Source organism: Lepus europaeus, chromosome 5 (genome assembly GCF_033115175.1).
Source record: "Lepus europaeus isolate LE1 chromosome 5, mLepTim1.pri, whole genome shotgun sequence".
Taxonomy (NCBI): domain Eukaryota; kingdom Metazoa; phylum Chordata; class Mammalia; order Lagomorpha; family Leporidae; genus Lepus; species Lepus europaeus.
The window spans coordinates 13,241,497-13,268,876 of NC_084831.1; the positions used below are offsets into that span (position 1 = coordinate 13,241,497).

The 27,380-nt window shown below is 53.9% G+C and overlaps 1 protein-coding gene across 3 annotated transcripts; it reads right to left on the reverse strand.

Annotated features, from left to right (window-relative positions):
- Positions 1 to 221: 221 nt before the first annotated feature.
- On the reverse strand, positions 222 to 27,353 carry EMC1 (ER membrane protein complex subunit 1). 3 transcript variants are annotated; one of them, XM_062190529.1, is made up of 23 exons: positions 27,240 to 27,353; positions 25,370 to 25,494; positions 24,699 to 24,764; positions 24,367 to 24,460; positions 23,411 to 23,539; positions 20,970 to 21,096; positions 20,282 to 20,431; positions 19,828 to 19,995; positions 19,268 to 19,339; positions 18,907 to 18,966; positions 18,194 to 18,316; positions 17,399 to 17,495; positions 17,019 to 17,141; positions 15,323 to 15,522; positions 15,025 to 15,174; positions 14,255 to 14,416; positions 12,811 to 12,930; positions 10,283 to 10,420; positions 5,302 to 5,475; positions 4,604 to 4,814; positions 3,673 to 3,757; positions 2,532 to 2,661; positions 222 to 2,403 (listed from the first exon to the last, which is right to left on the reverse strand). In XM_062190529.1, exons 1-23 carry the CDS (start codon positions 27,332 to 27,334, stop codon positions 2,224 to 2,226), a joined length of 2,979 nt encoding a protein of 992 aa, XP_062046513.1. In that variant the 5' UTR covers positions 27,335 to 27,353; the 3' UTR covers positions 222 to 2,223. The 3 variants fall into 3 exon arrangements, with proteins under 3 accessions (XP_062046513.1, XP_062046514.1, XP_062046512.1); XM_062190530.1 differs by having other exon boundaries at positions 17,019 to 17,138; positions 18,907 to 18,969; XM_062190528.1 differs by having other exon boundaries at positions 18,907 to 18,969.
- Between the last annotated feature and the right edge of the window lie 27 nt (positions 27,354 to 27,380).

The window sequence follows — 27,380 nt, forward strand, 5'->3', positions numbered from 1 at the left end:
GACTCTCCCTCTTAGTCACTCTGCCTTTCAAACAAGGAAGGCTTAAAAGGGGAGGGGCATTGCCTTTCCTGAATCTCCTGTTGTAACTGGAATTCTATATTTAATTCAAGAACAAACCCAATGATTAATTCTCATTCCAAGTCAAAGGCTAAGGAAACCACCAACAAAAGCCACTGTCACCTTCCACTCCATTCCCAATGGAGACTGAGAATCAATAAAGTAAGTGCTGTTTAGTTTTTTGCTCAAAGACGTTGTATGTTGACCAAACTAATAAAAAAAGGGCCCAGAAAATACTGAGGATCACCCATTGTAGGGGGCTCCCAATTGACACAAATAATGAAGAAAGGAAGAGATGGCTTGAGGGTTATGCACAGGAAAAGAGGAGGGAAAGAAAGCAAATGGAGGAGAGAACCAAAAGAGGAAGCCATTGGCAGAGGCTGAGGGTTCTTGGTCAGACAGATATAGTTTGAATTTGAAGGAGGGTTGAGAAGCAAGAAGATTCTGATTTGTCCGCGCCTTAAGCGATCTTAAGCACCTCGTCTGAGGTTACTTTCCACTAAGTGGTAATGATTAAAGCAGAAACACAGGTATTTTATAAGAGACAGCTAGACCACATGATCTAGCTGCCTCATATTTATCTCTACACTGTCAAAATCCCAGCCAGGCCTCAACATTATGGCAGAATTTTAACTTGTACTTATTCTGTTTTCTCAATGTCACTTTAAATAAAATATGCCTTGCGTCAGGATGAAAAAAATGCCTGTTTTTTGCTGGAGATGCTTATCATCCACTCATTATTATTTACCTGACAACTCTATATTTCTAAAGTAACATGAGTACCATTGTTCTTCCTCGTCAGCCATAATCTACCATCAGCACACAAACACAGAAAGAGGAAAAATTCCATTTGAAATTAACCTACACCAACTGGCACATGATTGCATGTTTCCTTACTAGAACACTCACTCCACTTCTGCACTGCTTTGATCCCTTCTGATGCAAAGGTAGCTCCGAGTGATCTTCCTAAGACAAAGAAGGACTTAGAGCAGTGTCGTTCACCATTTGCTTTATTCAGACACTTGAGTGAACCTCTCTCCCTACAGGTAGGGGTGGTCTACTCTCTGTACATTTGTACATTTCATTCTTCACAGTACAGATAAGCCCCATCACTCCCCACATCCACAAACAAGAGAGAACTTTTAGGGTTCCTTTCATCTGCAGCAGAGACACAGCAGCCCAGCCATCAGCAATCCCCACCCACAGTGTGCCTGCTTCCGACTCCACCCTTTCAAGCTTCAAACCTTAGACCAGTAAGATGTAAAATGTGCTTGCTTTAAGACAAATAAAATGACCCACATGTTAATTTACATCTGAAACTAAGAATAAATAGAGGGATTCTTAGAAGTTTCTCTAGTTACGACTAGACTGGTCTGTGGGTGAGATGAGACTAGGAGACACCAGGAGAAGGACAGGGCGTCTCTCCTCTACTGAAATCTCTTCAAGGTGCAGACAATTCGCAGCTTGAAATCAGCCCGGCTCTCACACATCTCTGGTGATGAGCACAGCCAATGCCCAACCAAGATAGGATTCTGTACCTGGCTCCGATCAACTGAAACAAAATCTGGGGCAGCTGAACCTAACAGATGACAGCATGAAACCAGACGCTCAGTTAAAGTGAGTTTTGATCCCAAATGTGGATCCCTCAAGCCAAGGTTACTTTGGAGAGAAGCACTGAGGGACTGGACCAGTTCCCAAACCCAGCTAAGGACAGATCCTGCCTCCCCAGGGTAGAAGAGCAAATGCACCTGTGAGGTGGAGCTGTCAGAAGAGCTCTCTTCTGACACTGAAGCAGGAGACAGAGGCAAATAAAGACCTTGTAGAGAAAACGTAAGCACAGAAGGCAAACTCAACACAGTTGCACAGAAGAGAAGAATCAGTTGGAGGTCTTATCTTCAAACACCAGAACATACACGGACGGGCAAGGCAAGAGCGGCAGCTTTTGGATTCAGGAGTAGGGCCGTTAGCTCTGAGACCCGCAGCTGAGGCTGAGTTCAGTGTCTGTTCACAGGTGTCTGCATCATGTGTGTCCCAGAATGAGCTCTGTGTGAAGGCCCAGCTTCCTCCGCACAGCACCTGACAATCAGGACCAAACTGCAGCCGCAGCTCCTTAGCTGACCCACACTCGCCTGCAGCTTCTCCACTCTGGCACGGGACACCAGGTCTTCACCGCCAGGCACGATTGAGGAGCTTCACCTGTGCCAGTCTCTTGGTGATCATGGTGGCAAACACCAAGCCAAAGAGGACACTGCTGATCAACACATAGTCATAGTCATCCTTCAGGACATCAAACTGCTTGGACGGGTAGACTCGAGTTTGGTAAATGTCCAGCCCATAGGCCACGACCTGCAAGGCAGACACAGGGGCTATGGAGGAAAGGCAGCCCACGACCCACAGCCCAGCCTCCAGCCAGAGAAGACAGGGGATCCTCAGTGACAGCAGCTGTCACACGGGTGACTGTGGGCTCCACTCACCAAGCAAGTGGACTCCAGGCCTGAGGGAGCCGTGTAGATACCACGCATTCGAGAAACTGTCTGGTTATAGTTGATGAATCGCTCTGCGTGGATCTGTACATCTGGAGAATATGGGATTAGGTTCTCCTCTCTGCAAAACATGGGCAGGACAGGAACTGTGAAAACTGATGGAAAAGGACTGCTGGCTCCCTTGCCAGCTCTTGGGTAGCTTCCAGGCCACTATCTACCCTCAGATCTCCTTCAAAGTCTTCTTGCATTAGGTAGTTAAAAATGTAGCGGCTGGATGTTAGGAAGGACTGCAAGAAAGCACGCTGTCTGGAGAGTAAGACTGAGATCTGGATTCCTCCCGTGTCCCAAATCTGGAAAGACACAACCGCGGCGACTGGCATTTCACAGCCGAGGGGAACGTCAGGGCCATCTCACACCAACACACAGAACCCTAGGGCCAACACTGCTCCTCACTCCTCACTCCGGGCTGCCTTGCCCGGGACCATCCCAGCATTAACCTCTTCTGTATTCCCCATGTGCCAAAGACAGATCTGTCTGTCCTCCCCCTGCCGAGCTCTCCACCCCCGACCTCCAGAGAACTCAGGATGGAGGAGGAAACGTGCACAGTGACTGGAAATACAAAATGGCTGCTAGCGGTGACTAAGCTCCCGGCTTCCCCACACGATGGGGCCAGGTTACCTCTGTGACTTCATTTCCAAGGTCCCACCCACTGCTCCAGCTGCACGGGCCTCCTGTGCGCCCTCCGGGAACTCAGAGGGCAGGCTGGCAGGGCCTCTGGGCCGCTGCTCCCTCTGCCTGGACAGCCACACAGCTGGCTCCTTCACCTCCTTCAGGTCTTTGCTCCCAAGTCACATTTTCACAAGGGCTTTTCCAGGCCTCCTGATCTCAATGTTAATTATACGTACTCCCCACCCCACCGCACAGCCTTCACAGCCTGTCCCTGGTCTGTCTTTCCTTCTCTGCATTTTCGAGTACCTAACATAGCACACATCTTCCCCATTTACCTTATTCATTGTCGAATGTCTGTTCCTCACACTCTCAGCCCCTAGCATGGCTTCACAGCACACTAAGGACCCAACACAAGGAAAGTTCCTGGTGGCCAGAGCGGCCAGCACTGCCCACACGGTCTCACCTGCTTTGTTCTGTCGGGATCTCGGGACGGCGGGGATCCAGCAAGGCCTTAGGGAGGGAAAGAATTGCTCCAGAAGGCAGCCCAACTGCACAGAAAGAGATCAACATTCACGCCAAGCCATCACACACGAGGCCCAGTTACAACAATGCCACCATCACAGAAGTTTCAAACAACAACAACAACAATGGGTCAAGGAGGCCTCACAGACCCCAGAACAGTCAACTAACAATACACGTGAAATCTTTGAAGATACTAGTTTCTTAACTTAGCATGCTGAGACATGGGAAAATAAACGTCCGGAATGAAGATACGGGTACCAGGGAAAGAGAAGAATGTGGAAAGCCACTTCGTCCCTCTCTCCCTTCCCCCCAGCACCCCACCACGGGAATGACTTTTCCTCTAAGCACAGGTGGTGTGCAAGGCTAAGGCAGAGCTGCCAGGCAGGCTGCGGGTTTCAGTAATGGAGCCTAAAGCCGAGGCACTGCCAAGAGAGCCGCTTTCTGCACACTGAAGAATAAGCAGTGATAATCCTCTGTGCCTGCCAAAGCTCAGAGTCCCAGATGTTTCTGGCAAAATCACCCAGGCACAGGAGGCTGGTCAACAATCAGAGTCCTGACCTCGGGATGGGGTCGCCCGCTGCCGGCGTGTGCAGCAGACAGCTCAGGGACGTTTTTCTGAGCTAGCTGCAAATACTAAACACAGACGGGCAGCGGCTCATCAGAAATGAAGACTACGAGAGAAGTGAGCGTGTTCACAGGTAGCATAGCAGAAAGGAGGAACTTCCTCCACTCAAACACTGCCCACCTCCCCGCCCTCCCCTTACGGGTGGGCGGTCACACAGGACTCGGCCTGCAAGGCAGCCCCTGTTCTGACTTTCAGGGTGGCTGTCCAGGGGAGCCCGATGACCCAGAGGCCTGTCCCAGACACTCACTGAGCAGGTGTCGGCTGGTGATGCCCCGCTCCGTGATGGTGGCTTCCATGGCACTGATGGAGGAGGGGAAGATGTAGGACTGCTGGAGGACCTGGGGCAGCTGGGGACGGTCCAGGGAGCTGAAGGCGGTGGCATTGTACTGCTCAGTTCCCTCGTAGAGCTCCAGCGCGGTAAACTCGTTGCGCCGGGCCTTGGTGTTCCAGTACTGATACTGCAGAGACAGGGAGCAGTGGCTCAGGGCTTAGCTGCTGTGTTAACAGGAAAGGGGGGAGTCCACTGGAAGCCACCTTTCCAATTAGTTTCAGATCCAGGAAGGAAAACAAACACTGAGCACCCGAGTTTTCTTCCTTGCCAGCTAGCAAGGTCACTGCTTTTCTATCTAGGGTATCCACAGGCTACCAGAAGACAAAGGAATTCTCAAAATTCTTAAAAGAAGTCATAACAACTGCTCAGCTTTGAGTGCCAGCCATTGTTCAACGAGAGCTTACAGGACTAGCTTACAGCTATGTGGCCAGGAAACAGGAGAGCTGGGATCGAAACCAGGCAGTCTGACTCCTGAGTCTCTAACCAGCACCCTACGCTGCCATCCAGGCGCTGAGATCCCATGAAAACCCAAAGCAGCTACTGGGTTTCTGCAAAGGACCTAAGCCGCAAGGAGGCCTCTCAAGCGACCTCGCGTCCCTGTGGCGACTCCTTACCACCACCCAGTTCTCTGAGTGCACGATGTGGACGGGGCCCTTGGCTTTCTTCTGCACGGAGGAGTGGATGATGCGCCCGGTGACGCCGTCAATGAGGAAGATGCCAATGAAGGTGCGCTCGTGATGTGCGTCTGTGCTCTCGGTCACCACGGCCAGCAGGTTGGGGTTCAGACTCTGGGGAGAGAGGGAACGGCTCCTTCAGAACCACGATGGTCCATCACACGTTCATTCTGCTGTGAGCCTGTGCTGTGTGGCCAGCCTGCAGCTCAGTGCCTGGCAAAGGAACTGGGATTTCTGGTAGAAGGGCCTCCTGCGTCGGGTTCCTCATCATGGAACTTCATGTCCGCTGGGTACTAGGCAAGTTGCAGTTCATTTACTCCCTGAAACAACCTCGCTAAGTAGTGATTATTTCCCACATTTCATAGGTGATGAGAAGAGACACAATCAGAGATAGCAGATAGCAACCAAGATAAACCCATGCCTGTCCTCTCACTGACCTAAGGGCTGGCTCCAGCAAAGGCATTTCTTCCACCAACACCATTCTCAAGGTCACCAGAACCCTCCAGACTGCAAAACACAGTGCTGAGTCTGCTTGGCCGACCAGGGCCAGGTGATGCACGTGATCACTCTCTGGTTGGAACACTGGCTTTCCTCCTGCCGACCTGGACTCTCCTGCTTATTCTCCTCTGCAGGGTCCCCCACATCTCCCCCACCTCTCCGTGATGGAACGTACCAGGCACACTTAGGCCTCTGGCATTTCTGTCTACACAAAGTGTACCCATGGTGCCCTCAGCCAATCTCGCGGCTTCAACACCATTCACAGCTGTGGACAGTGCCCGAATGACATACCACACAGCCTCCCCGCTGAGTGCCAGACTCCCCACACCAGGTGCTGCCTCAGATGTCTGCCTGCTGCCTCAGGGAGCGTCCACACGCTCCAGCTGAACTGCTCTGCCCCGCCAGGATCGCTCCACAGCAACGTCAGGCTTCCGTGTCTCAGCCCTGACACCTCCGCGTCTTCCTCAAGCCCCTCCCACTGCCACACACCCCTAGCTATCCACATACCCTGTCAATAAAACCTCTGGTTTCCACGAGCGGATCCCTTGCCCCTCCCTGCTACTGGCCGCCGTCATCTCACCTGGACACCGCAGCGGCCTGACCGCTCTCCCTGCCTTCCTCACTCGTCTCGGGCCAGTCTGGGCGGCCCAGGGAGCTGGACAGGCCATCTGCTCAGTGCTTCCCGAAGGCTCTTCCCCTTGCTGCAGGTGCGGGATCAGCCCGTCAGCCTCGGGCCTCAGCGACCCTGCCACTCCTCCTCACCCACACAGTCCTCCACGCCGCTTCTCAAACACAGGGCAGCTCAGGCTTTTCTGTGAAAGGTTCTTCCCCCGGGTGGCCTGTGACTAAGTCTTCCCGTCAGTGCCACCCCCTCTCTCAGCAAGATGCTCCGTGGCCACCGCTTTAAAGCTGTGCCCCTTCCTGTCCTGTGCTCCCTTTGCCTCTCCCTGGCTTTGTTCCTCTGGGACAGAAGCAGTCGCCTATATCATTTGCCTATTTTCTCTATTACTAGGTCCTCCCAAGCACAATGACAGCCTCATGAGGACAGGGCTTTATCTGTCCGGTTCACTGATGTGCTTCAGTGTCTAAAAGAATGCCTGGGGACAGGTGTTTGGCCTAGCAGCTGAGAGGCTAGTTAAGACACCCATGTCGCATACCAGAAAGCCTGTTCAATGTCTAGCTCTGCTGAAAACCAGCAGCTTCCTGCTAATTCAGACTCTAGGAGACAATGGTGATGACTCAAGTAATTGGTTTCCTGCCACTCACATCGGAGACCCAGATTGAGTTCCTGGCCTCGGCTTCAGCTTGGTCCAGTTCCAATTGTTGCAGGCATGTCAGGAGTGGACCAGCAGATGAGAGCTCTCTGTCTCTCTCAGATAAATAAAACATAAAAATAAAGAGAGTGTCTGGCATCCAGCAAGCACTCAAGTAGTATTGGCTGCTTCACCTCCACAGTATTCCTTCCCAAAATTCACAAGCAGGTTAAGTCACCACCTGCAATGCCAGCATCCCACACTGAAGCACCAGCTCCAGTCCTAGCTGCCCTGCTTCCAACCTAGCTTCTTGCTAACGCATCTGAGAAAGCAATGGAAGATGGTTCAAGTACTTGAGTCCCTGCAACCCAAATGGGAGACACAGATGGAGTTCTAAGTTCTTGGCTGGCTTCAGTCTGGCCTGGGACCAGCCATTGCGGCCATTTGGGGAATAAACCAGCAGATAGAAGATCTCTCTGTTATGGCCGGCACTATGGCATCCCATATGGGTGCTGGTTCAAGTCCTGGCTGCACCTCTTCTGATCCAGCTCTCTGCTATGGCCTGGGAAAGCAAAAGATGGCCCAAGTGCTTGGGCCCCTACACCCACTGGGGAGACCTGGAAGAAGCTCCTGGCTCTCAGCTTCGGATGGGCCCAGCTCCGGCCACTGCAGCCATTTGGTGAGTGAACCATTAGACAAAAGACCTTTCTCTCTGTCTCTCCCTCTCTCTGTAATTCTGCCTCTCAAATAAATAAATAAATAAGTAAATCTTAAAAAAAAAAAATCTGTCACTTTGACTTTAAAATAAATAAATAAATTTTAAAAAAGAGAAAAAGGGGCTGCCGCTATGGCGTAGTGGGCTAAGCCTCCACCTCTGGCAACAGCATCCCATATGGGCGTCAGTTCACGTCCTCACTGCTCCTCTTCCAATCCAGCTTTCTGCTGTGGCCTGGGAAAGCAGTAGAAGTTGGCCCAAGTCTTTGGGTCCCTACACAAACAGGGGAGACCTGGAAGAAGCTCCTGGTTCCTGGCTTTGGATCAGTGCAGCTCCGGCCATTGTGGCCATCTGGGGGGTGAAACAGCAGATGGAAGATCTTTCTCTCTGTCCCTCCCTCTCTCTGTCTGTAACTCAACCTCTCAAATAAACAAATGAAATCTTTAAAAAGGAAAAGAAAGAAAGAAAACTGTCAGACCAATCAAAGTTGAGAGACACTCTTCACGGCATCTGACTCCAAACCTGTCAAGGTCATGAAAAACAAGGACCAACTGAGAAATGGTCACAGACCAGGGGGCACTAAGAAAACCTGACAACCCAATGCGGCGTGAGACCCCGGGACAGAAGGATGACCCCAGTGGAGAAGCGATGAAGCCCGAACAAAGCCCCGAGTGAGTGAACAGCCATGCAGCAATGCTGTTTTCTTAGAAGACAAATGGACCACAGTCCTCTAAGGAAAGCTAGGTGACGGGGCTCCGGGAACCCTATTACTATCTTTGCAGCTTTTCCTTTTTTGAAAGATTTTATTTATTTATTTGCAAAGTGGAGTTAAAAGACAGAGAGGGAGGCCGGCGCTGTGGCTCACTAGGCTAATCCTCCGCCTTGTGGCGCCGGCACACCGGGTTCTAGTCCTGGTCAGGGCACTAGATTCTGTCCCGGTTGCCCCTCTTCCAGGCCAGCTCTCTGCTGTGGCCTGGGAAGGCAGTGGAGGATGGCCCAAGTGCTTGGGCCCTGCACCCCATGGGAGACCAGGAGAAGCACCTGGCTCCTGCCATCGGATCAGCGCGGTGCGCCGGCCGCAGCGTGCTGGCCGCGGCGGCCATTGGAGGGTGAACCAACGGCAGAAAGGAAGACCTTTCTCTCTGTCTCTCTCTCTCTCACTATCCACTCTGCCTGTCAAAAAAAAAAAAAAGACAGAGAGGGAGAGACTGATAGAGGTCTTCCTTTCACTGGTTCACTCCCCAAATGGCCGCAAGGCCGGAGCTGCACTGATCCAAAGCCAGGAACCAGGAGCTTCTTCCAGTCTTCCACATGGGTGCAGGGGCCCAAGGACTCAAGCTGTCTTCTACTGCTTTACCAGGCCATAGCATAGAGCTGGATTGGAAGTGGAGCAGCCAGGACTCGAACCAGCATCTATATGGGATACCGGAGCTGTAGGCAGAAGCTTAGCCTATTATGCCACAGCGCCGGCCCCTCTTTGCAGCTTTTCTATAAAACTATATCAAAATGAAAAGTGACTAACCTAAAATATTTGCCTAACAAACACGAATCCAACAGCCCTACACCTAGCAAGTACTCTTTTCCGCATCTAAAATGCAAGTATGTTAGTCAGCTTTACCTTGCAAAGGCAAAATTACACAATGGTATGCATTTTTCTAGTATAAGTCAAATGGACTTATACCTTGTTCATTGTGAACGAGTTAAAACTGACTGCTGCCACAGACAAGGCGCTGCTCAACACAGAACTCCAGTGAACAGCACTGTTGGGCACTACCTCCACGGCAGACACAGTTCTAATCACTGGACATATTATCACCAATCGCCCAACAGTGCTCTGTGTCAGTGCTGTTCGTCCCACTGTGCTGGTGAAATGAAGTTTAGGCAGCCCCCACGCAATCACCCGTGAACAGCTCGTCCCCGCAGAGCCGAGTCAGAACTGAGAGTCCAACTCGAGGTCTGCACTCGGCTGCACTGCCTCCTGCTTGGTGCAACAGTAAGTGCCCCATGCTGGATCTCCCTCAGGTCCGTCTGCTCTGCAGACGGTGGGGTCAGAGGGCTTGATGACCAAGCTAGTCTCTCGGGGAACAGTTTCACCGCCCATTATTCACCTGTCTCCCTCCCTTCTCCATCAACAAGACTGCTGGGTCACAGAAACGGAGTTCGCAAAGGCTCCAGTAAGGCTAACCCCAGAACGCTGTCAGAACACCCTCCCTCCACCAAGAGGGAGAGCTAACTACCAGTTGCCGGCCACTGCCCTAAACATGAGTGTCTGCCGTGATCATCACCAAGCTTAGAAGGAAGTACACTGTGTCCATTTCACAGACCATACACCGAGGCTCAAAGGGACTGAATGACTTGCCCCAGGTCCTATATCCACCAAGTCCTAGGGCCAGAATTCAAAGCCCCCTTCTCCCAGCTCTGCAGGCCCTTGCACCGACGGGCTGCCAGGCTGCACCTTGTAGAGCACACTGCGGTCCCCCATCACGCGGCCCTGGGAGTGGACGTGCTCGCTGCTGCGTTTCCCCTTCACTGTGACGATCCGCTGCACTTCTGGGGGAATGGTCAGCTCCCAGCTCAGCTCCGTGGTGAGATCCTAGGGCAGGGCGAAAGCACTCATGGTCAGCACACACTGGGATGTGACAGAGCTGCAGCTCATGTCCCACACTTCAGGATCTGAGGACGGGAGAGCGTAACTCCCAGCACAACAGCAATGCAGATCTGCTTTGGGAAGAAGTTTTATTGCAATTCTCAGTTTGAGTAAGGAAGATGGTAAAGCCAGTAAGAAAACAGAATACTTGATAACAGTCTGTCGTTTATCTGAGTAGGAACCACACGAGGAACACTGGTCACTTATTAATAAAACCTAAGAACCTTGCACATGGGGTCAGCAGGCAATTACTAAGATGGCAGGGACCTCAAGATGTTTCCTGAACTGCTCTTTACGGACACAGGAAATCAACATACATTTGTTACTAAATATGTTATCACACATGCATTCTACAGGCAGATAAAGATGTGGAGCCCCTGAGGGCAGGGCAGCTGGGTGAGTAGAAAGGGGCCCAGGTGCCTCCCAAGGTGCGTGTGCTATTTCTGATCTGACCACCACACACAAGTGTATCCCTTTTGTCAAGGTTCACTGAGCCATAACCTTGTGATTTTGTACTTTTCTCAATATTGTATTACAATAAAAAATGAGCTGGGGCTGGCACTGAAGCACAGTGGGTTAAGCTGTCACCTGTGATGCTGAGCATCTCCATATGAGCATCGGTTCGAGTCCCGGCTGCTCCACTTCAGATTCATATCCCTGCTAATGCACCTGAGAAAGCAGTGAAAGATGGCCCTTCTATCCCTGTGGGAGATCCAGATGGAGTTCCAGGATCCTAGTTTTGGCCTGGACCAGCTCCAGGCATCATGGCCATTAGGGAAGTGAACAAGCAGATGGAAGATCTTTCTTTCTCTGTGTCTCCCTCTCTGAAACTCTGCCTTTCAAAAAATAAATCTTAAAAAAAAAAAAAAAAAAAAAAAAAAAAACCTGATGAACCAAAAAATAAGGTAGAAAATATATAACATGAAGAAATTCATAATAATAAATATATTTCAATTCCACTTGAGTAAGAAAAAAAGTTGGGGAGTCAGCATTGTAGCGCAGTGGGTTAAGCTGCCACCTGCAATGCTAGTATCCCATGTGGGCGCTGGTTCACCACCCAACTGCTCCACTCTGATCCAGCTCCCTGCTAATCTTGCCTCAGAAAGCAATGGAGGACAGCCCACGTCCCTGTGCCCCCTTACCCACAAAGGAGAGCAGAAGGAGTTCCAGGTTCCTGGCTTCAGCCTGGCCTAGCTCCAGCCACTACAGTCATATGGACAATGAACCAGGAGATGGAGATTTCTCTCTCTGGCTCTCCCTCTCTATCACTCTGGATTTCAAATAAATAAATATAATTTTCTTTTTAAAGAGAGAGGGTCAATGTTGTGGCCACTGCTTGCAACACCAGTATCCCATATCAGAGTGCAGGTTCAAGTTCCACACCACTTCCAATCCAGCTCCTTGCTAATGTGCCTGCAAAACAGCAGACGGCCCAAGTGCTTGGGCCCCAGCCACCCACATGTGAGAAACAAATGATGTTCTGGTCTCTTGGTTTCAGCCCAGCTTAGCCCCGGCTGTTGGAGCCATTTGGAGAATAAGCCAACAGATGGAAGATCTTTCTCTCCCCCTACTCCATACCCTGCCACTCTCCATTCAAATAAATAACTTGCGGGGGCTAGAGCTGTGGCATAGCGGGTAAAGCTGCCGCCTGCAGTGCCAGCATCCCATATTGGTGCCAGTTCGAGACCCGGCTGCTCCACTTCCAATCTTGCTCTCTGCTATGGCCTGGGAAAGCAGTAGAAGATGGCCCAAATCCTTGGCCCCTGCACCCGCATGGGAGACCTGGAAGAAGCTCCTGGTTTCTGATGGGCGCAGCTCCGGCCATTGCAGCTATCTGGAGAGTGAACCAGTGGATGGAAGACCTCTTTCTCTCTGCTTTCAAATAAATAAATCTTTTAAAAAAAAATCGTAAAAGAGAGATGTGCTCAAATATGTTAGGTTCAGAGCCAACTGACCTCCCTTTCTAGAAGTAAAATTCAAGGTACACATTCTCTCCAGTCAGTCAACAACCTCACCTACCCTCTCCCACCTGGCACCCTCCCAAGAAGGGAGACAAAGGCCCCTTCCTCTGCTGTGGACGAGCGGTGTGGAAGGGAAGCTCCGTGGGGCAGAGATTGGGCCTCCTGGGCGCTGCTCTATCAGCAGCAGTGGAAACAGTGCGGCCGTACAGCTGTTGCTCCATCAGTATGAACAGATGGCTGGCGTATGAGACATCAGGATTACGCTGGTCTAAGTTTACAACAGGATAAGCAGCATGGCTCACCGCTTTTAGCCAAGTAACTAGGAAGCACTCCCTTCTTTCTATGAAGGACACTGGCAGGACCCCACTTCCCTACCTTTCGAAGCCGATATCCACTGAGCCGGCCCTGCTCTGCATCCACCAAATAGAAGAAGATGGAAGGGGCGAGCTCATGCAGCTGACGCAGGACGTTCCGAGTGGCGGGAAACGCTGTGACCTTCAGGGGGCCCGAGAAGAGTCGTTAAAGCAAAGGGTTACAGTCGCTAACCCAGACTCCCAAGGCTCATTACCGTTTCCCCAGCAAAGAGAGCCTTGAGAATAAAAGAATTACAGTCTGAAAAGAATTCAAGCCTCCTGAACTCAGTTTAGGGCTTCAATTTAATTCTATTAAGAAGCCGAGCATTGGTGGCCAGCACTGTGGCATAGCGGGTAAAGCTGCAGCCTGCAATGCTAACATCCTATCTGGGCACTGGTTCCAGTCCTGCTGCTCTACTTCTGATCCAGCTCCCTGCTAATGCACCTGGGAAAGCAGCAGAGGATGCCGAGTGCTTGGGCCCCTGCATCTATGTGGGAGACGCAGATAAAGCTCCTGGTTCCTCGCTTCGGCCTGGTCCCACCAGCTGATGGAAATCTCTCTCCATCTATCTCTCTCTCTATAACTCTTTCAAATAAATAAATCTTAAAAAAAAAAAGCTGAGTGCTGCCAAGTATGGAAGCTCTAGGGGCCGGCACTGTGGCACAGCACATAAAGCCACCACCTGCAGTGCTGGCATCCCATATGGGTGCCAATTCAGGTTCTGGCTGCTCCACTTCTGACCCAGCTCTCTGCTACGGTCTGGGAAAGCAGTAGAAGATGGCCCAAGTCCTTGGGCCCCTGCACCCATATGGGAGACCTGGAAGAAGCTCCTGGCTCCTGGCTTTGGATTGGCCCTGTTGTGGCCGTTGTGGCCATCTGGGGAGTGAACCAGTGGATGGAAGACCTCTCTCTCTCTGTAACTCTGCCTTTCAAATAAATAAATCTTTAAAAAAGAGAGAGAGAGATGGGATTGGTGCTGTGGCACAGTGGGTTAATGCCCTGGCCTGAAGCACCGGCATCCCATATGGGTGCCAGTTCGAGACCCGGCTGCTCCACTTCCGATCCGGCTCTCTGCTGTAGCCTGGGAAAGCAGTGGAAGATGGCCCAAGTCCTTGGGCCCCTGCACCCGCATGGGAGACCCGGAAGAAGCTCTGGCTCCTGGCTTCGGATCAGCGCAGCTCTGGCCGTTGCAGCCAGTTGGGGCATGAACCATCGGATGGAAGACCTCTCTCTCTCTCTGCCTCTCCTCTCCCTCTGTAACTCTGACTTTAAAATAAATAAATAAATCTTAAAAAAAAAAAAGAGAGAGAGAAGCAAATGCTTCTCTAATCACATCTCTTAGGGTTGGCCTCAGCACCAATGTGTGCTGACTATGGACAGCACTCCCTCTCTGGCCGGCCACCTGCGTCTGTCATGCCCCGGACACACTGACTCCACCCCCTGCTCTCATCTGAGGACACGGTACCTTGTATTCATCATCTATCAGCAGCAACACCTTGGCATAGTCCTGATCCATGACCGGGAGAAGCAGGGACTGCAAGATGGGGCGCTTCAGCACCGGAGGAGCCACCTGACTCCACTTCCCGAAAATGGGATTGAAGACATACAGAGAACTCATTCCTGTCTCCTAGAATGGGCAGGCAAATCATCAGACTCCACCCACAAGAATGCAAATCCCAAGGGTAAATCTGGAAAGCTGGGGGCTTCATTCAACTGTGACGGCTTCCCTCATGCCCACCCTCTGTGGGAAATAAATCCATAGCTGAAGGCGAATGGTCCCCTGGGCTCAGGGCAAAAGGGAAAAACTGTCTCGGGCTTCAAACCTAACCACCAACTAGACATGCTGAGGCACAAACACAAGGATCAAGTACCCATTCAACCCCAGGACGGCCACCCCAGCAGAATGTCTGCCAAGCCACGTCCTAACAATGACAGAACAAATCCATAAAAATCCTCTCTCGTTCTGGGAGGCTGTGTCCTGCTGTCCCTCACACAGAGCAAACAGCCACGCAATGCCAGCAACACAGCCATGTTTGGGAGGGAAGAAAACTGGCTGAAGTCACAGCCACTTGGAAGTCAATTCCACATCAGTGCTGGACGGCACCTCCACCCAGGCAATACGCTGGAAAGAAACAGAGTTCTAGCCCTAAATGTTCGCCTTGAACCGTCACAGAATGCCAAGGGCCCAGGAGGAACTTACGGTGTGAAACACAGCCCCGCTCTGGCCAGCCTCACCTTGTCCTTCACCAAGAGGGTGCACTGCGGGGGGTGGGGGAAATGGGCAGTGGTTCTCTGGACCATCAGTTTAAAGGAGGAATCTGGCTTGATGTTGGGCAGATACTGTTTCCACAGGATAGTGCCAGAGCTGCTCTCAATGCCAAAAAGCTGCAAGACAAACAAATGCTGGGCTCACTACCAGAAAGAGATGCCAAAAACCCATCCTACCCTTGAAACTTGGAACCGGCACCACCCCCCGCTGAGGCGCTTTGTTTCCAGAACCTCAGAAGGTTCAGGAACCTGGGAAGGCTCTCACCTTGCCTGAGGCCGTTACCATCACCATCATCTTCTGGAGGTTGAATTCATCTCTGGCCAGGGTGTCGATGTGGATCTCATTCTTGATCTGACTTCGGGGCTTCCGGGCATCGTAAAACATTTTCCAGAGGTGTGAAGTCCACGCCTGCAGCAGGATGAGCTGAGACGAGAGGCGTTTCAAGAACATCCCCAGCAAGCCGTCTGGTGTCAAGGAAAAGGAAACCCAGCCCGCATCAGACCTGGTGTCCAGCAAGGAGGCACGGGCTTTCTTTCTGCCCCTCCTGTGCAGTGTCCGAGTCACTCCCAGTACAGGCCAGTCTGCGTCGATGCTGACCGTCTCACACTCAGGCGCAGCCATGCAGGAGCTTCCAAACCTACTTACCTGGGCTCTCACCACTTCACCTGCCTAGAATCTTAGAAAGAGACTAGGCGATCAGGGATCAGCCATGCAGGATGCAGCCATGCTTGAATGTCCCCTCCTCAGCCCCACGTTCAGGAGGGCCAGAGGAAGGCTGTTGGGTGCCATGATCAAGCCAAAGAGGTGCACGTGTGGGGGTGCAGGTGCCTCCACTTCCCACTGCGGCCTTCCTACTTGTCAGCTGTTTAATCTGCTACTACTGGGCTGACCTGCAATCCATTCCCAGGGTCCTCATTCACTCTATCAAAGAAGCCACAACCCTTCAGATCTCCTCCAGAGAGCACAGATCTGGTGAGAGGCCAGGTGACATGGTAAGGAACATACGTGGTGTCTGGAGTCTGGCGGGCCTGGATTAGAGCCCCAGCTGCACTACTCACTGCTGTGTGACCCTGGGAAACCTACCGAACCTTTTGCCTCAGGTTCCTTATCTGCTAAAGGCAAGCGACCCAGAGGCTTTGCAGAGATCAGATCACACGAGGGGCAAGCACTCCCGAAAAAGGAGGAGAGCCTTTGTTTATCTTATTTTCCACCAGTCTCAGTTTAAGGAAGAGAAGTGAGAGGCAAACAGGACAAGTCACAGGCAAGCAGTCCAGGTACACACAGTATGTGCCACACTGATGCATGTGGAAAACCAGGCGGTAAACCAGAAGCTAGCCAAGTGGGCAGATCAGGAGCAACAAGGCAGTGAGAAGCAGGCTGTACCTTGAATTGCTGGATCCAGGCAGCAGAAACAAATAGTAAACTCAAATTAATCCTCGGCTTGCGACAACTGGCAATGCCTAGGCAGAGTAGCTGGCTCAGAGGAGGCCCTCAATAACTATCTGTGGGCGGGAGAGACGGAGGAGGCAGGACCAGACCAGAACAGAGTGAATCAAGTTCACCCTAGGGTTGGGACTGTAGTGGGTTTCAGAGGACACTGAGCTATCTCCACAGTAACCAGACCAACCCAGTCACGTCCCTCTAGACAGATGCGGCTGTTCCTTTGGGGACGATGGGATACAGGGCCTGCCAACCTCTAGGCAGACAGGCAATGGCAACCATGACCACACTAAACCTATTCCCTCAGGCTCTCCATCCAGGGAGATTCACAGCTGGCTCCGTCAGAGGAGGGAGGCTGTACATACACTGTGTGGGCACAATCGCACTGGATACTGGTCACAGAGCTCGTCCCAGGAAGCCAGGACACCATGAGGTGGTCTCTCGTGGAGTCCAACTAACAGGCCCGTCCCCAGAGCAGCCCCTCCAGCAGCTCTGCTAGCCCGGCCTCTTGGGCTCTTACCTGCCTTCTTGCCAAATTCTCCTTCCAGTTCAGCCTGCGCCCCGGTGAGGGGAAGGTCCACCATCTCCAGGCACACCACTTCTGCCAGGGACTCCTCACGGCTCCACAGCACCACCTTCCCTGCTGTGGAAGCCACATTTACAACCTGAGTCTACCTCCCCAGCCCTCGCAAGACTCTCCCAGGAGGCTCAGAGATCCCTACAGCCCTCCTGTGAAAACAGCAGAGCAGAGCAAGCAGCTGGAATCAACAGGGCTAGAGAGGAAAGTTCTATGTCCCACCCCGGCATGCCAAGGGATTGTTCAAACGCAGGCTCTGGAAACGCTCAAGGCACACACCCCTGGAGCCTTTCCCCGGAGCCCAGGTGGAGTGGGGGCCTCACCCAGCTGCTGCAGGAAGAGGAGCAGGTGGTCCTCCGTCTGCACCAGGGCGCGGTAGCCCGCCGAGTCGTCCTTCTTCAAGAACACCTGGATGTAGAGCTGCAAGCCAAGCATGGTCACTGCGGTCAGTGAGAACCCGGATGCTCTCAGAGCACCGCACCCCAGACGCAACACTGTCTGATGTCCAAACAACGCAGCCAACCTGGATGCCAGGCAGATGGCGGATATTACAACAGTGGGACCAAGGTACCTTGGACCACTCTATGAAGGAATTGAGTATTTCACAAAACTGTGGCATTCACGATGCTCCAGTGACATCCCACAAAGAACCAAGAGGCCACGGTTAGACTTTCCGTTGAGAGTTGAAGATGCCACAGCCAAGAGGCTGAGAAACAAAGCTCAGTGTCTACAGAGGCCACCCTGGGTAGTGGCACTGAGTGCAGGCTCTGGAGTCAGCCCTGAGCCTGAGTCCTAGCAACACGTCTCACTGGCTCTGTGACTGCAGACAGGGGCCTGAATCGCACTGGGCCACAGGTCAGTAACTGAGGCCAGGGCAGTAACAACCCTTTCACAAGACTGCTGGGAGGGCGAAGCAAGGAAAAAGCTCAGCACAGGGCCCAACTCGGAGTCCATAATACCTGCTGTTACTGTTATTCACGTGAGTCAGTGGCTCAGAAGAACTAGCACCGTGTCCCGAGAAGCCTACCCAGGCCCCATGGCGGTGACCCAACCCTGAGCAAATGAATGTTCACACTGAGAAGCCTGCAGGACTGAATCCAGATAAGGGCTCCACCTACCCTCTCAGGCCGAGTGCCGTTCTGTTCCAGGCTAAATGTGATCGCTGTGTCCAGCAGCCGCCGGCCTGTCTCGACCAGGTAGAGGTTAATGGTGTAGGTCTGGTTGAAGCAAGCCAGTGAGTTCTAGGGGTACAAACAGCATGGTCAACTGGAGGGATTCCCCCAAAGCCAAGTGCAAGGACAGAGGCAAATACCTTAGAGAAGGAGCCAGGCCAGAAGGTGAAATACAAGCAAAGGGAAATAAAAGTGCAGAGAAAGCTGAATCCCACAGCAGAAGTGAGGGGCCCGAGGCACGAATGAGGTCACAACTGCACACGCTGTTGCAGAAGGAAGCCAGCACAGTGGCGCAGAAGCAAGGCCAGGAGCAAGGAGAGGAGGCAGGGAGGAAGCCCCAGCAGCAACCCAGCCCCAGCCAGGCTCACACCTCCTGCAAGCGCACCGGTTACCACTCAAACGCATCAGCTGCGTCCCCAAACGTAATGGGGAAACTCAGGCCCATAGGAGAGAGTGGTTAGGAACAGATTCTAGAAATTCTACCTCCTTATCTCCCCATAACAATGGATCAAGAGAAACATCACTCATGGTATCTGAGACACCCCCCGATGTGAGGCTGGGAGCTCTGGGAGATCTGCTCCTCGCTTCCGCTACTCCCCCAGCTTTCCTGGGTAGCCCCCACATCTCTGGGCCCAGAACCTGCCCAATGCCATCCCTACCTTTGGGCTGGCCTTCTCTGAAAGGCTCCCCATTGGCCCATCTTCAGAACTGCCAGGTTTCTGCTTCAAGAGAAGAGGACAGGAGAAAATGCACTCCAAGGGTCACTCCCCAGTCACCGGAGGGCAGCTTTCATGTCTGCACCATCTCCGTACTTGGAAGAAGACACACAAGGCCCTCCCTCAAGGCCTATGCCACCCCCAAGAGTCCCAGATGAAAGTGAGGTTGGCATCTAGCGGTCTCGCTTCCAGGGAGACAGGGGGTGAGACCTGGGCAGGCTATCCCACTTCTGTGCCCATTTTGACTGCCAGGGCTCCTGACAAGGACAGCAAGGGAAGCCCCATTGCCATTCCCAGCACTCACCGCTTCACTCCGACAGGTCATGACCGCGGCCACTGTCTTCTCCCCAGTGGTGGCAAAGCTCACCAGGGCAGTCTGGGGGAAAAGCGAGCTGTCAGCTCCTGAATGGGGCCTGTACCGGTCAGCAGCCTTACAAAGGGTCTCCTGTCAGGGTCAGCCCCTCACCCCCCACCCCCACCATGGAGTGGAAAGTGCTCTCAACTTTGGAACATAACAGCCAGGGCATCTGAGAGCAGAGGGAGGTTCCAATTCACCTGCAAATGAAAACAGGACTCTCCTCTATGTCAACAGAGGCACAAGTCAATCCTAAATCCCCTGCGGCTCTGAGAAACTACAGGGTAGCTCTAATCTATGTCCCCACTGCGGACTCAAAGGAGGGCACCAGTTTTATTTTAAGATCCTCTGCAGCTTCCCCAAGGAAAAGCATCGCGTGCCCAAACCGCTGATGGGAAGGTGTCATCGGTCCCCAGCAAATGCCTCCAGCTTCAAAGGCTGTGGCTCCCAGCATCCACGTCTCGGCCAGACTCTCCTGAATCCTAGCCAGCCACACGGCCTGCAGTTACCTGGGGGAAGTCCTTGAGCAGGCTCAGGGCCCCGTGATGGTAGTTCAGAAGGGCATAGTGGCTTGCGGACAGCTGAAGAAAGAACTGGGCCCGAGATGGATCCACTGGGTTGGGCTGGGTGGGCAGCACACGAGGCTGGAATCCACTTCCAAATTCTAAGTCAAGAGACTGCGAGGCCAAGAAGGGAGATTAGAGCCAGAAGGCAACAAGTCAGTGCCCCTCTGCCTAGGGGAGTAACTGGGCCAGAGCAGGTGGCTCCACAAGCACCCCTCAGCTCCCCCAAAGGGACAGTGGCCCATTTCCCCCACACCCAGTCAGCCAGAGGCCTGAACTCACCTCTGTGACTGCCACAGTCCAGCAAGGAAGCAGCAGGCCTGGCCCACACACCCTCCAGGGGAACCCCTGCCACCCTCTCAGCCCCGAGAGAAGGCCTCAGGCTGGGGCAGCCTCTCACCTGCAGTGGGATCTGCCTCAGCTCCCACTCCGTCTCCAGGGCCAGAGTTTGGAGGGATCGTGAGCTCGGGTCAGGGCACACCAGGACAGCGTCATCCACTATGCCACAGGCTCCAGTGAGGCGCTGCAGCCACGGAGTCGAAACCCTGACCTGCAGGGGAGGCACTGCACGGGAGGCGGGGAAGGGCTGCACTCCCCTCACGGCCCATCGGCAACATCACTGCCAGAATCCCACGGGGCACTCCAGAGGGTCACAGCGCATTCCACAGGCGTGCTTCCTCCCCCACTCCACCCGCCCCCAGCCTCCAAAGTCAGAAGAAAAAAAAAACAAAAAAACCCAGGAGACACCTTCTGGTCCCTGGAAGAATACACCAGCTAACTTCTGTACCTGAAGCTTCAGACAAGCATCTGTCTACCGTGAGTGGGTTCCTGCGGCTGTTTCACAGCACTCTCTCAGAAGACACCCACGGGCAATAGTAGACCCTAATTTCTCAGCCCCCCAAAAGAATTCCATGTGCATAAGCAAAGACATTAAATAAATGCTGGATGAGAAGGGAGCCATAATGAACGGGGACCATAATGGCTCTGGCATGCGCCTAGCCCAGTTCCCGGGTCCCCAGTGCCAAGAAGGCCTCCATCCAGTGCCCTCCCCATTGACGAGGCTCCTTGAGTCACACACCCTCCCGTACCTGCTGAACAATCTCTCCGTCCTCCACGTTGAACTTGACAATGTTCACGTGGCTGAAGGGAACCACGCCGAGGGCCCACACCACCCCAGAGCCGTAGGAGTACACCGTCTGGTAGTGGATGCTGTCGCTGAGAGAGGGAAGGAGGGCGGGAAGAACAGCCTCAGTCCTAGGACAGGGCACCCTCAGGGCCTCCCGACACCAGGGCTGCTGGTCCTTAGGCAGCTGCCACCAACTGGCCGTCCCCAAAGAGGTCTGGTCTGGCTCATGTATTTTGGGTTTTTCTCTTGTTTGTTTTGCTTTATCTATCTTATTTATCTGAAAGGCAAAGACATAGACATCTTTCATCTGCTGGTTCATTTCCCAGATGCCCACAACAGCTGGGGCTGGACCAGGCCAAAGGCAAGAGCCTGGAGTTCAATCTGGGTCTCCCATGTGGATGGCAGGGGCCCACACACGTCAGTCATTACCAGTGAGTCCCAGGGTGCACATCAGCAGGAAGCTAGAACTGGGAGTGCAGCTGGGACAGACATGAACCCTGGCATTCTGATATGATGTGTGGGTATCCCAAGCAACATCTTAACCACTAGGCCCCTTGTTTTGAATTTGAGTCAGTTGTCAACATTAGAGCTAAGATTCTACACCAAAATCCAACTTCAGCTTTTTAAAATTTCCTCAAGTTTTATTTGATTAGTTACTTGAAAGGCAGAGTGAGAGAGATAACAGAGAGAGATTTTCGATCCACTAGTTCACTCCTCAAATGCCCACCACAGCTGAGGTTGGACCAGGCCAAAGACAGGAGCCTAGAACCCAATCCAGGTTTTCCACGTGGATGGCAGGGACCCAAGTGCTTCAACTATCACCTGCTACCTCCCAGGGTGCACATTAGCAGGAAGCTGGATTGGAAGCAGAGCAAGAACTCAAACCCAGGCACACTGACACGGGATGTAGGCATCCCAAGTGGTGTCTTAACCAACAGTGCCAAACACTGACCCTAGCTAGCTTTTCTTTTTCTTTTTTTTTTTTTGGACAGGCAGAGTGGACAGTGAGAGAGAGACAGAGAGAGAGAAAGGTCTTCCTTTGTCATTGGTTCACCCTCCAATAGCCGCTACAGCTGGTGCACCACGCTGATCCAAAGCCAGGAGCCAGGTGCTTCTCCTGGTCTCCCATGCGGGTGTAGGGCCAAGCACTTGGGCCATCCTCCACTGCCTTCCTGGGCCACAGCAGAGAGCTGGCCTGGAAGAGGAGCAACCGAGACAGAATCTGGCGCCCTGACCGGGACTAGAACCCAGGGTGCCGGCACCGCAGGTGGACGATTAGCCTATTGAGCCACGGCGCTGGCCTAGCTGTTCTTAATGACAGACAATGTGGCAACACCAGACCTACCCACAGCCCACAGGGCAGCAGTCACCTAATAAGGCTGATCCCTTGGGGGATGCCGGGGAACTGCAATTCCCTACAGCCCCTATGGGGCCTGTGCTGCTACCGGATGCTCTGCACTTGGCCCATAGGAATTTGAGCTTGGATCCCTGCCAGAGACTTTGGAAACACACACAGCTGCCCTGGGGAGATTTACAGTTTCCCATGCTCCCTCCTGCCCCTTGTCAGCACAGGATATGAGCTTGGATCCCTGACAGAGACTTTGGAAACACCCACAGCTGGCCTGGGCAGATCTCCTCCTCACTCTCCTGCTCCTTGTCAGCTTCAACGCTTTCCACAACAGGATCTCTGGAAACCATCTCAAACCTCACCCCGCTTCTTCTATTGGGCTAATTCTTCTTCCTCTTTATTCTTTTTTGTTTTTTCTTTTTAAGATTTATTTATTTACTTACTTGAAAGGCAGAATTACAGAGAGGGAGGACAGACAAAAAGGGTGATCTTCCATCCACTGGTTCACTCCCCAAATAGCTGCACCGGCTGGGGCTGGGCCAGGCTGAAGCTGGGAGCCCACATTTGGGTCTCCCACGTGGGTGTCAGGGGCCCAGGCACTTGGGCCATCATCTACTACTTTCCCAGGTGCAAAGGCAGGAGCTTGGTCAAAAATGGAGCAGCCAGGACTCAAACCAGTGCTCAGACAGGATGTCAGACATAGGCGGCGGCCTCACCCACTACACCACAATGCCAGCCCTGGTTGCGCTGATTCTTAATATGAATGGAAGGCTCAGCCTCACCTGAACTACAAGTCAAAAAGCCCGAGGTACCGTGGCCATGAGTGAGCCAGCAGCTCCTGCTCTCACACCCTGGTCTGAGAGTTGTCTCCTCGCTGCAAAGGGAACTCCTAACAGAGCCACAGTCTTTGTGCTCAGGCCCCCATCTGGTGGCTGCAACACTCTCTACACGCTACCAGCACGGGGCTGGCCTGGGTCAAAGCAAACCGTGGGGAGGAAGAGGGTCCTGTGCGGAGCAGGACGAGGCAACTGTGGCCCCCAAGAAGGTGGCCTTACCTTTCCGGGAGGTGCTCCACCCACTTGAGGTGGCCACTGGAGAGGTGGTGGAGGGCAAGGGTGGTCCTCTTCAGGACGGCGACGTACCTCACCGACCCCTGCAGGCCCACCAGCCCAAGCGCCTGGAAACTGAGCAGAGGCACAGGTGAGCACAGCCCCACGCCTGCAGAGCCTCAGGCGAGAGCTCCACCTGGAATGCTGTCACTGCTGTTGGCTGGGCAGGAAGATAGGCCCAGGGGTCGCATACGCGTGGATCTACACCTGACTCTGTCCTCTGTTGACTTGAGAGTCTACACTCACAACCATCGGGCCACACTGCTCCCCAAAGCCCCCAAATCTCCTCAGAGCTGTCCCCTCTGTGCCCTCCATCCCCTGGGACTTCACAGTAACCAGCCAACCCTCCACCACGCGGCCACCAGATGGTGCCATCATGATTCAGCCGCCTGCCTGCCTGCCTCCCCAGAGAGAAGCCGCCATCACCATCCTCGATGACAGAAACCGTTACACTTACACGTGTGCCAGGGGCCCAGCCACCACGTGTTTACCCAGTAAATCACTACCCTAAGATGTGGAGGCCAAGGCAAAGGACCCCGTAATTTAGACAAGACGAGACAGCAGCTCAAGCTGTTCTCAAAACCAAAAACTACAACACGGCCAGCCTTACACGTGGAACATGGCAAAGCCACAGACCACCGCATGGTGAGGAAAGGCATGGAGGATGCGAATGAACACTACACCCAGCACAGAGCTCTGCGTCCAACAAGCGCCCGGGAAGCGCGTGCTGACTTCAACGTGTCGCGCAACCTCAAGCACACCGAGGATGGGCATTCTTGTTCTCCGGCTCTTCCGTGGACCCTGAGGAAAGGGTCCAAAGGCCTGGAGCAGCTCTCCACGCACTTATGGATGCCCACAGGGCCCCAGACCCAGCCACAATGGAATTCGGCTTCCGCCCTTACCTGCCGCTGTCCAAGGTGATCTCCCAGTTCAGGCCCCCAATGTTAGTCTCCCAGGAACGCATGATTCGGCCTCCGTTGGACACAGTGATTGCATCTGGAAGAGGAAAAAAGCTGGTGAAGTCATTTCCTGGACTTGCTCCGTCAGCTGCTGGGGTCCAGGAGCAGTGGCCCCACCTCTGACGTGTGAATGCAAACAGCTGTTGAACAGGCCCCTGGCCTTCACTGCCAGGAGCCCCCTTCTCCTTTCCCTACCAGACCCTGTAGGAAGGCAGGGACCAGGGACTGGATGAGGAGCCTCCCCCACGAAGGAGACACAGCAGGCCTCGGCTTACCCTGTCCCTGGAGCAGCATGGCATCTACAGCCCCTTCCGCTGTGCCCTTGTCAACATGGCGCCACACTGGGAGACACGAAAGCCAGACGTTACCACGACAGAGGACTAGGGGAGAACTGAGGACATCCTGCTGCGCACGGTGGCATCCAAGGCTATTTCGAGGGCGGGGGAGTGCTGCTGAGGGGGGACTCAGTCCCCTGCAGCAAGTAAGGGGGGGAGGCCTCTGCACTGCCAGTCCCCACCACCAACCCAGCACATGGATAAACAAGCAAGGCAAGAGGAACAAAATCCATCTGACTCCCAGGAGAAGCAGCGGTTGTAAATTCCACTTCCACAATGCTAGCGCCTGAAGCCCAGCGCAGGGAGTAACAGAGGGGGCACAGGAGCCGTTCCTGCAGACTGGAACGGGGGCTTCCACAGCCACCCTGCATGTGGGGTGCTCTGAATTCAGGCTGAGGGAATCAACCCACAGCGGCTTGCTAACAGGAGTGTGTTAACTATTCAGACGAGAAAGAAAAGGAAAACAAGAAAGAATCAGAACCCACTACAAGAGGCACCTCTCAGACTTGGGACCCAGCCACACAGGTCTGAGCGCCGGGCCACTCAGGTTCTCCAAGGGACCAGCCTGCCCGCCCCCGAGCTGAGCGGTCCCGGTCACACAGCTCACTCACAGATCTCCCCAGTGCGAGAATTTAATGCCGCGATCACGTTCTTCTCTGTAGCCACAACCAACTTTTTGGATCCGGGGGAAAATTCCAAGGAGGCGAACTTCAGCTTCCCAACATACTGCTGTCTCCTGAGAAGAGGGTGCAAGGGGACATGAGGGCCCCAAACCATCACGCACAAATGCTGTGGCAGTGGACAAGTCACAGGGCCACCCCCACCACCCTCCTGAGAATGCGCAAGAAACGCTCGTTCATAAACAGACGGTGCCGGAAGCAAGATTCCCACGCGTGGAGTCAGACGCACAGGAACGAGAGGGGAGAAGGCCCTCCTCGCGAAAGAGAAACACCAGGTCTTCCAGCTAATGCAATGCATAAGGGGCGTCCAAAAGAACAGAAGCCTACGCTGGAACAAACAGCACACTCTTCCCCGCCGTCGGTGACAAACATGGGTCTGCAGCTTACAAACGAGTGAAGGACGCCACCCTGCCTTCAGAGAGCACACAGCCCAAGCTTCCCTTCCCTTCACTGCGCTCCGGATAATAAAGCATGCAGACCCCAGAGACGGGGCTGGGCCTCCGTTCTCTCCAGCCCTTGCCAGCCCGCACCCTGGGCACCCATCTGCAACAGTGCTCACGCTGTGCCTGGGCTGGGTCGCTTTCAGCACCAAGGGAGTATGATCCCTCTCGCGCTGGAAACCACCGCGTATGGGCGGTACCTGCACACTGCAGCTAATGCAAGACCAGCGCGTTCAGCACCTGTGGCATGTGCAGCTTGGTCTCCTTCATTAAATTAAAAAAAAAAAAAAAAAAAGCAAGGTGCTGTGGTGCAGAGGATTAAGCCGTCACTTCCAGTACCAGCATCCTGTGTTGCATGGCGATTCGAATTTGGGCTGTTCCCAGTTCCCTGCTGATGGGCCTGGGAAGGCAGTGGAAGATGGCCCAAGCACGTGGGCCCCTGCCACTCACAAGGGAGACCAGGGTTGGAGCCCCATGGCTCCTGGCTTTGCCCTGGCCCGGCCCTCTGGGGAGCAAACCACTCCATTACCAGACACCATGACCCTCTCACGATGCATTGCATTAGCTCGAAGGCTGTTAGTGTTTCTCTTCCGCTAGGAGGTCCTGCTCCCCTCTGCCTCTCCCTCTCTTGCTCTTTCAAGTCAATACATAAATACTTAGAAACAAAAAAGAAACTAAGTTAGCAGAGGCAGATTTTTATGATCTTTGACAGTTTGTACATGTGTTTTCACATACTTCATTCTCACTGTACCCACTGAACAACCCCACGCACGCCCGGCCGCAGGGAGCCCTGTCACCTCCCACCCCACGCACGCCCGGCCGCAGGGGGCCCTGTCACCGCCCACCCCACGCACGCCCGGTCACCGGGGGCCGCGGCTGTCACCGCCCACCCCACGCACGCCCGGTCACCGGGGGCCGCGGCTGTCACCGCCCACCCCACGCACGCCCGGCCGCAGGAGGCCCTGTCACCGCCCACCCCACGCACGCCCGGTCACCGGGGGCCGCGGCTGTCACCGCCCACCCCACGCACGCCCGGCCGCAGGGGGCCCTGTCACCGCCCACCCCACGCACGCCCGGTCACCGGGGGCCGCGGCTGTCACCGCCCACCAGAACCCCACAGGGCCGGTTTCGGGCGGGCAGCCCGCACCGTCCCACAAGAACTCCCCTCGGCGCTCGGCTTGGTGCACCTCGTCCTAAAACCCTTCCTTCTGGAACAAGAGATCCCCGTTTTCATTCTGCACGGGGGCCCGCAGTGCCGTAGCCGACCCCGCGACACGGTAACCTCCCGCCCGTTAGCAGGTCGGACGCAGGTGCTGGGAAAACAACCACCTGCTTCCCGAGTCACCCCAACACGCACGCACCAGTCAAACTTGCCCACTTGGTCCTCGTAGACCGCGGCCGCAGGGATGAGCAGCGCAGCCCAGAACCAGACCCGGGAAGCGGACGCCGCCGCCATGACAGGCCCGAGGCCCCGCCCGCCGCCGGCCCGGCATGCACCGGGT

What these genes read in the sequence shown, in the direction of transcription:
- EMC1 (XM_062190528.1), bottom strand. Translation starts at nt 27,334, where the DNA reads ATGGCGGCGGCGTCCGCTTCCCGGGTCTGGTTCTGGGCTGCGCTGCTC. An exon ending in TTCTCGCACTGGGGAGATCT is followed by an intron (nt 24,765 to 25,369) that starts GTGAGTGAGCTG and finishes CGTGTCTCCCAG; the next exon opens with TGTGGCGCCATGTTGACAAG. An exon ending in CATGCTGCTCCAGGGACAGG is followed by an intron (nt 24,461 to 24,698) that starts GTAAGCCGAGGC and finishes TTCCTCTTCCAG; the next exon opens with ATGCAATCACTGTGTCCAAC.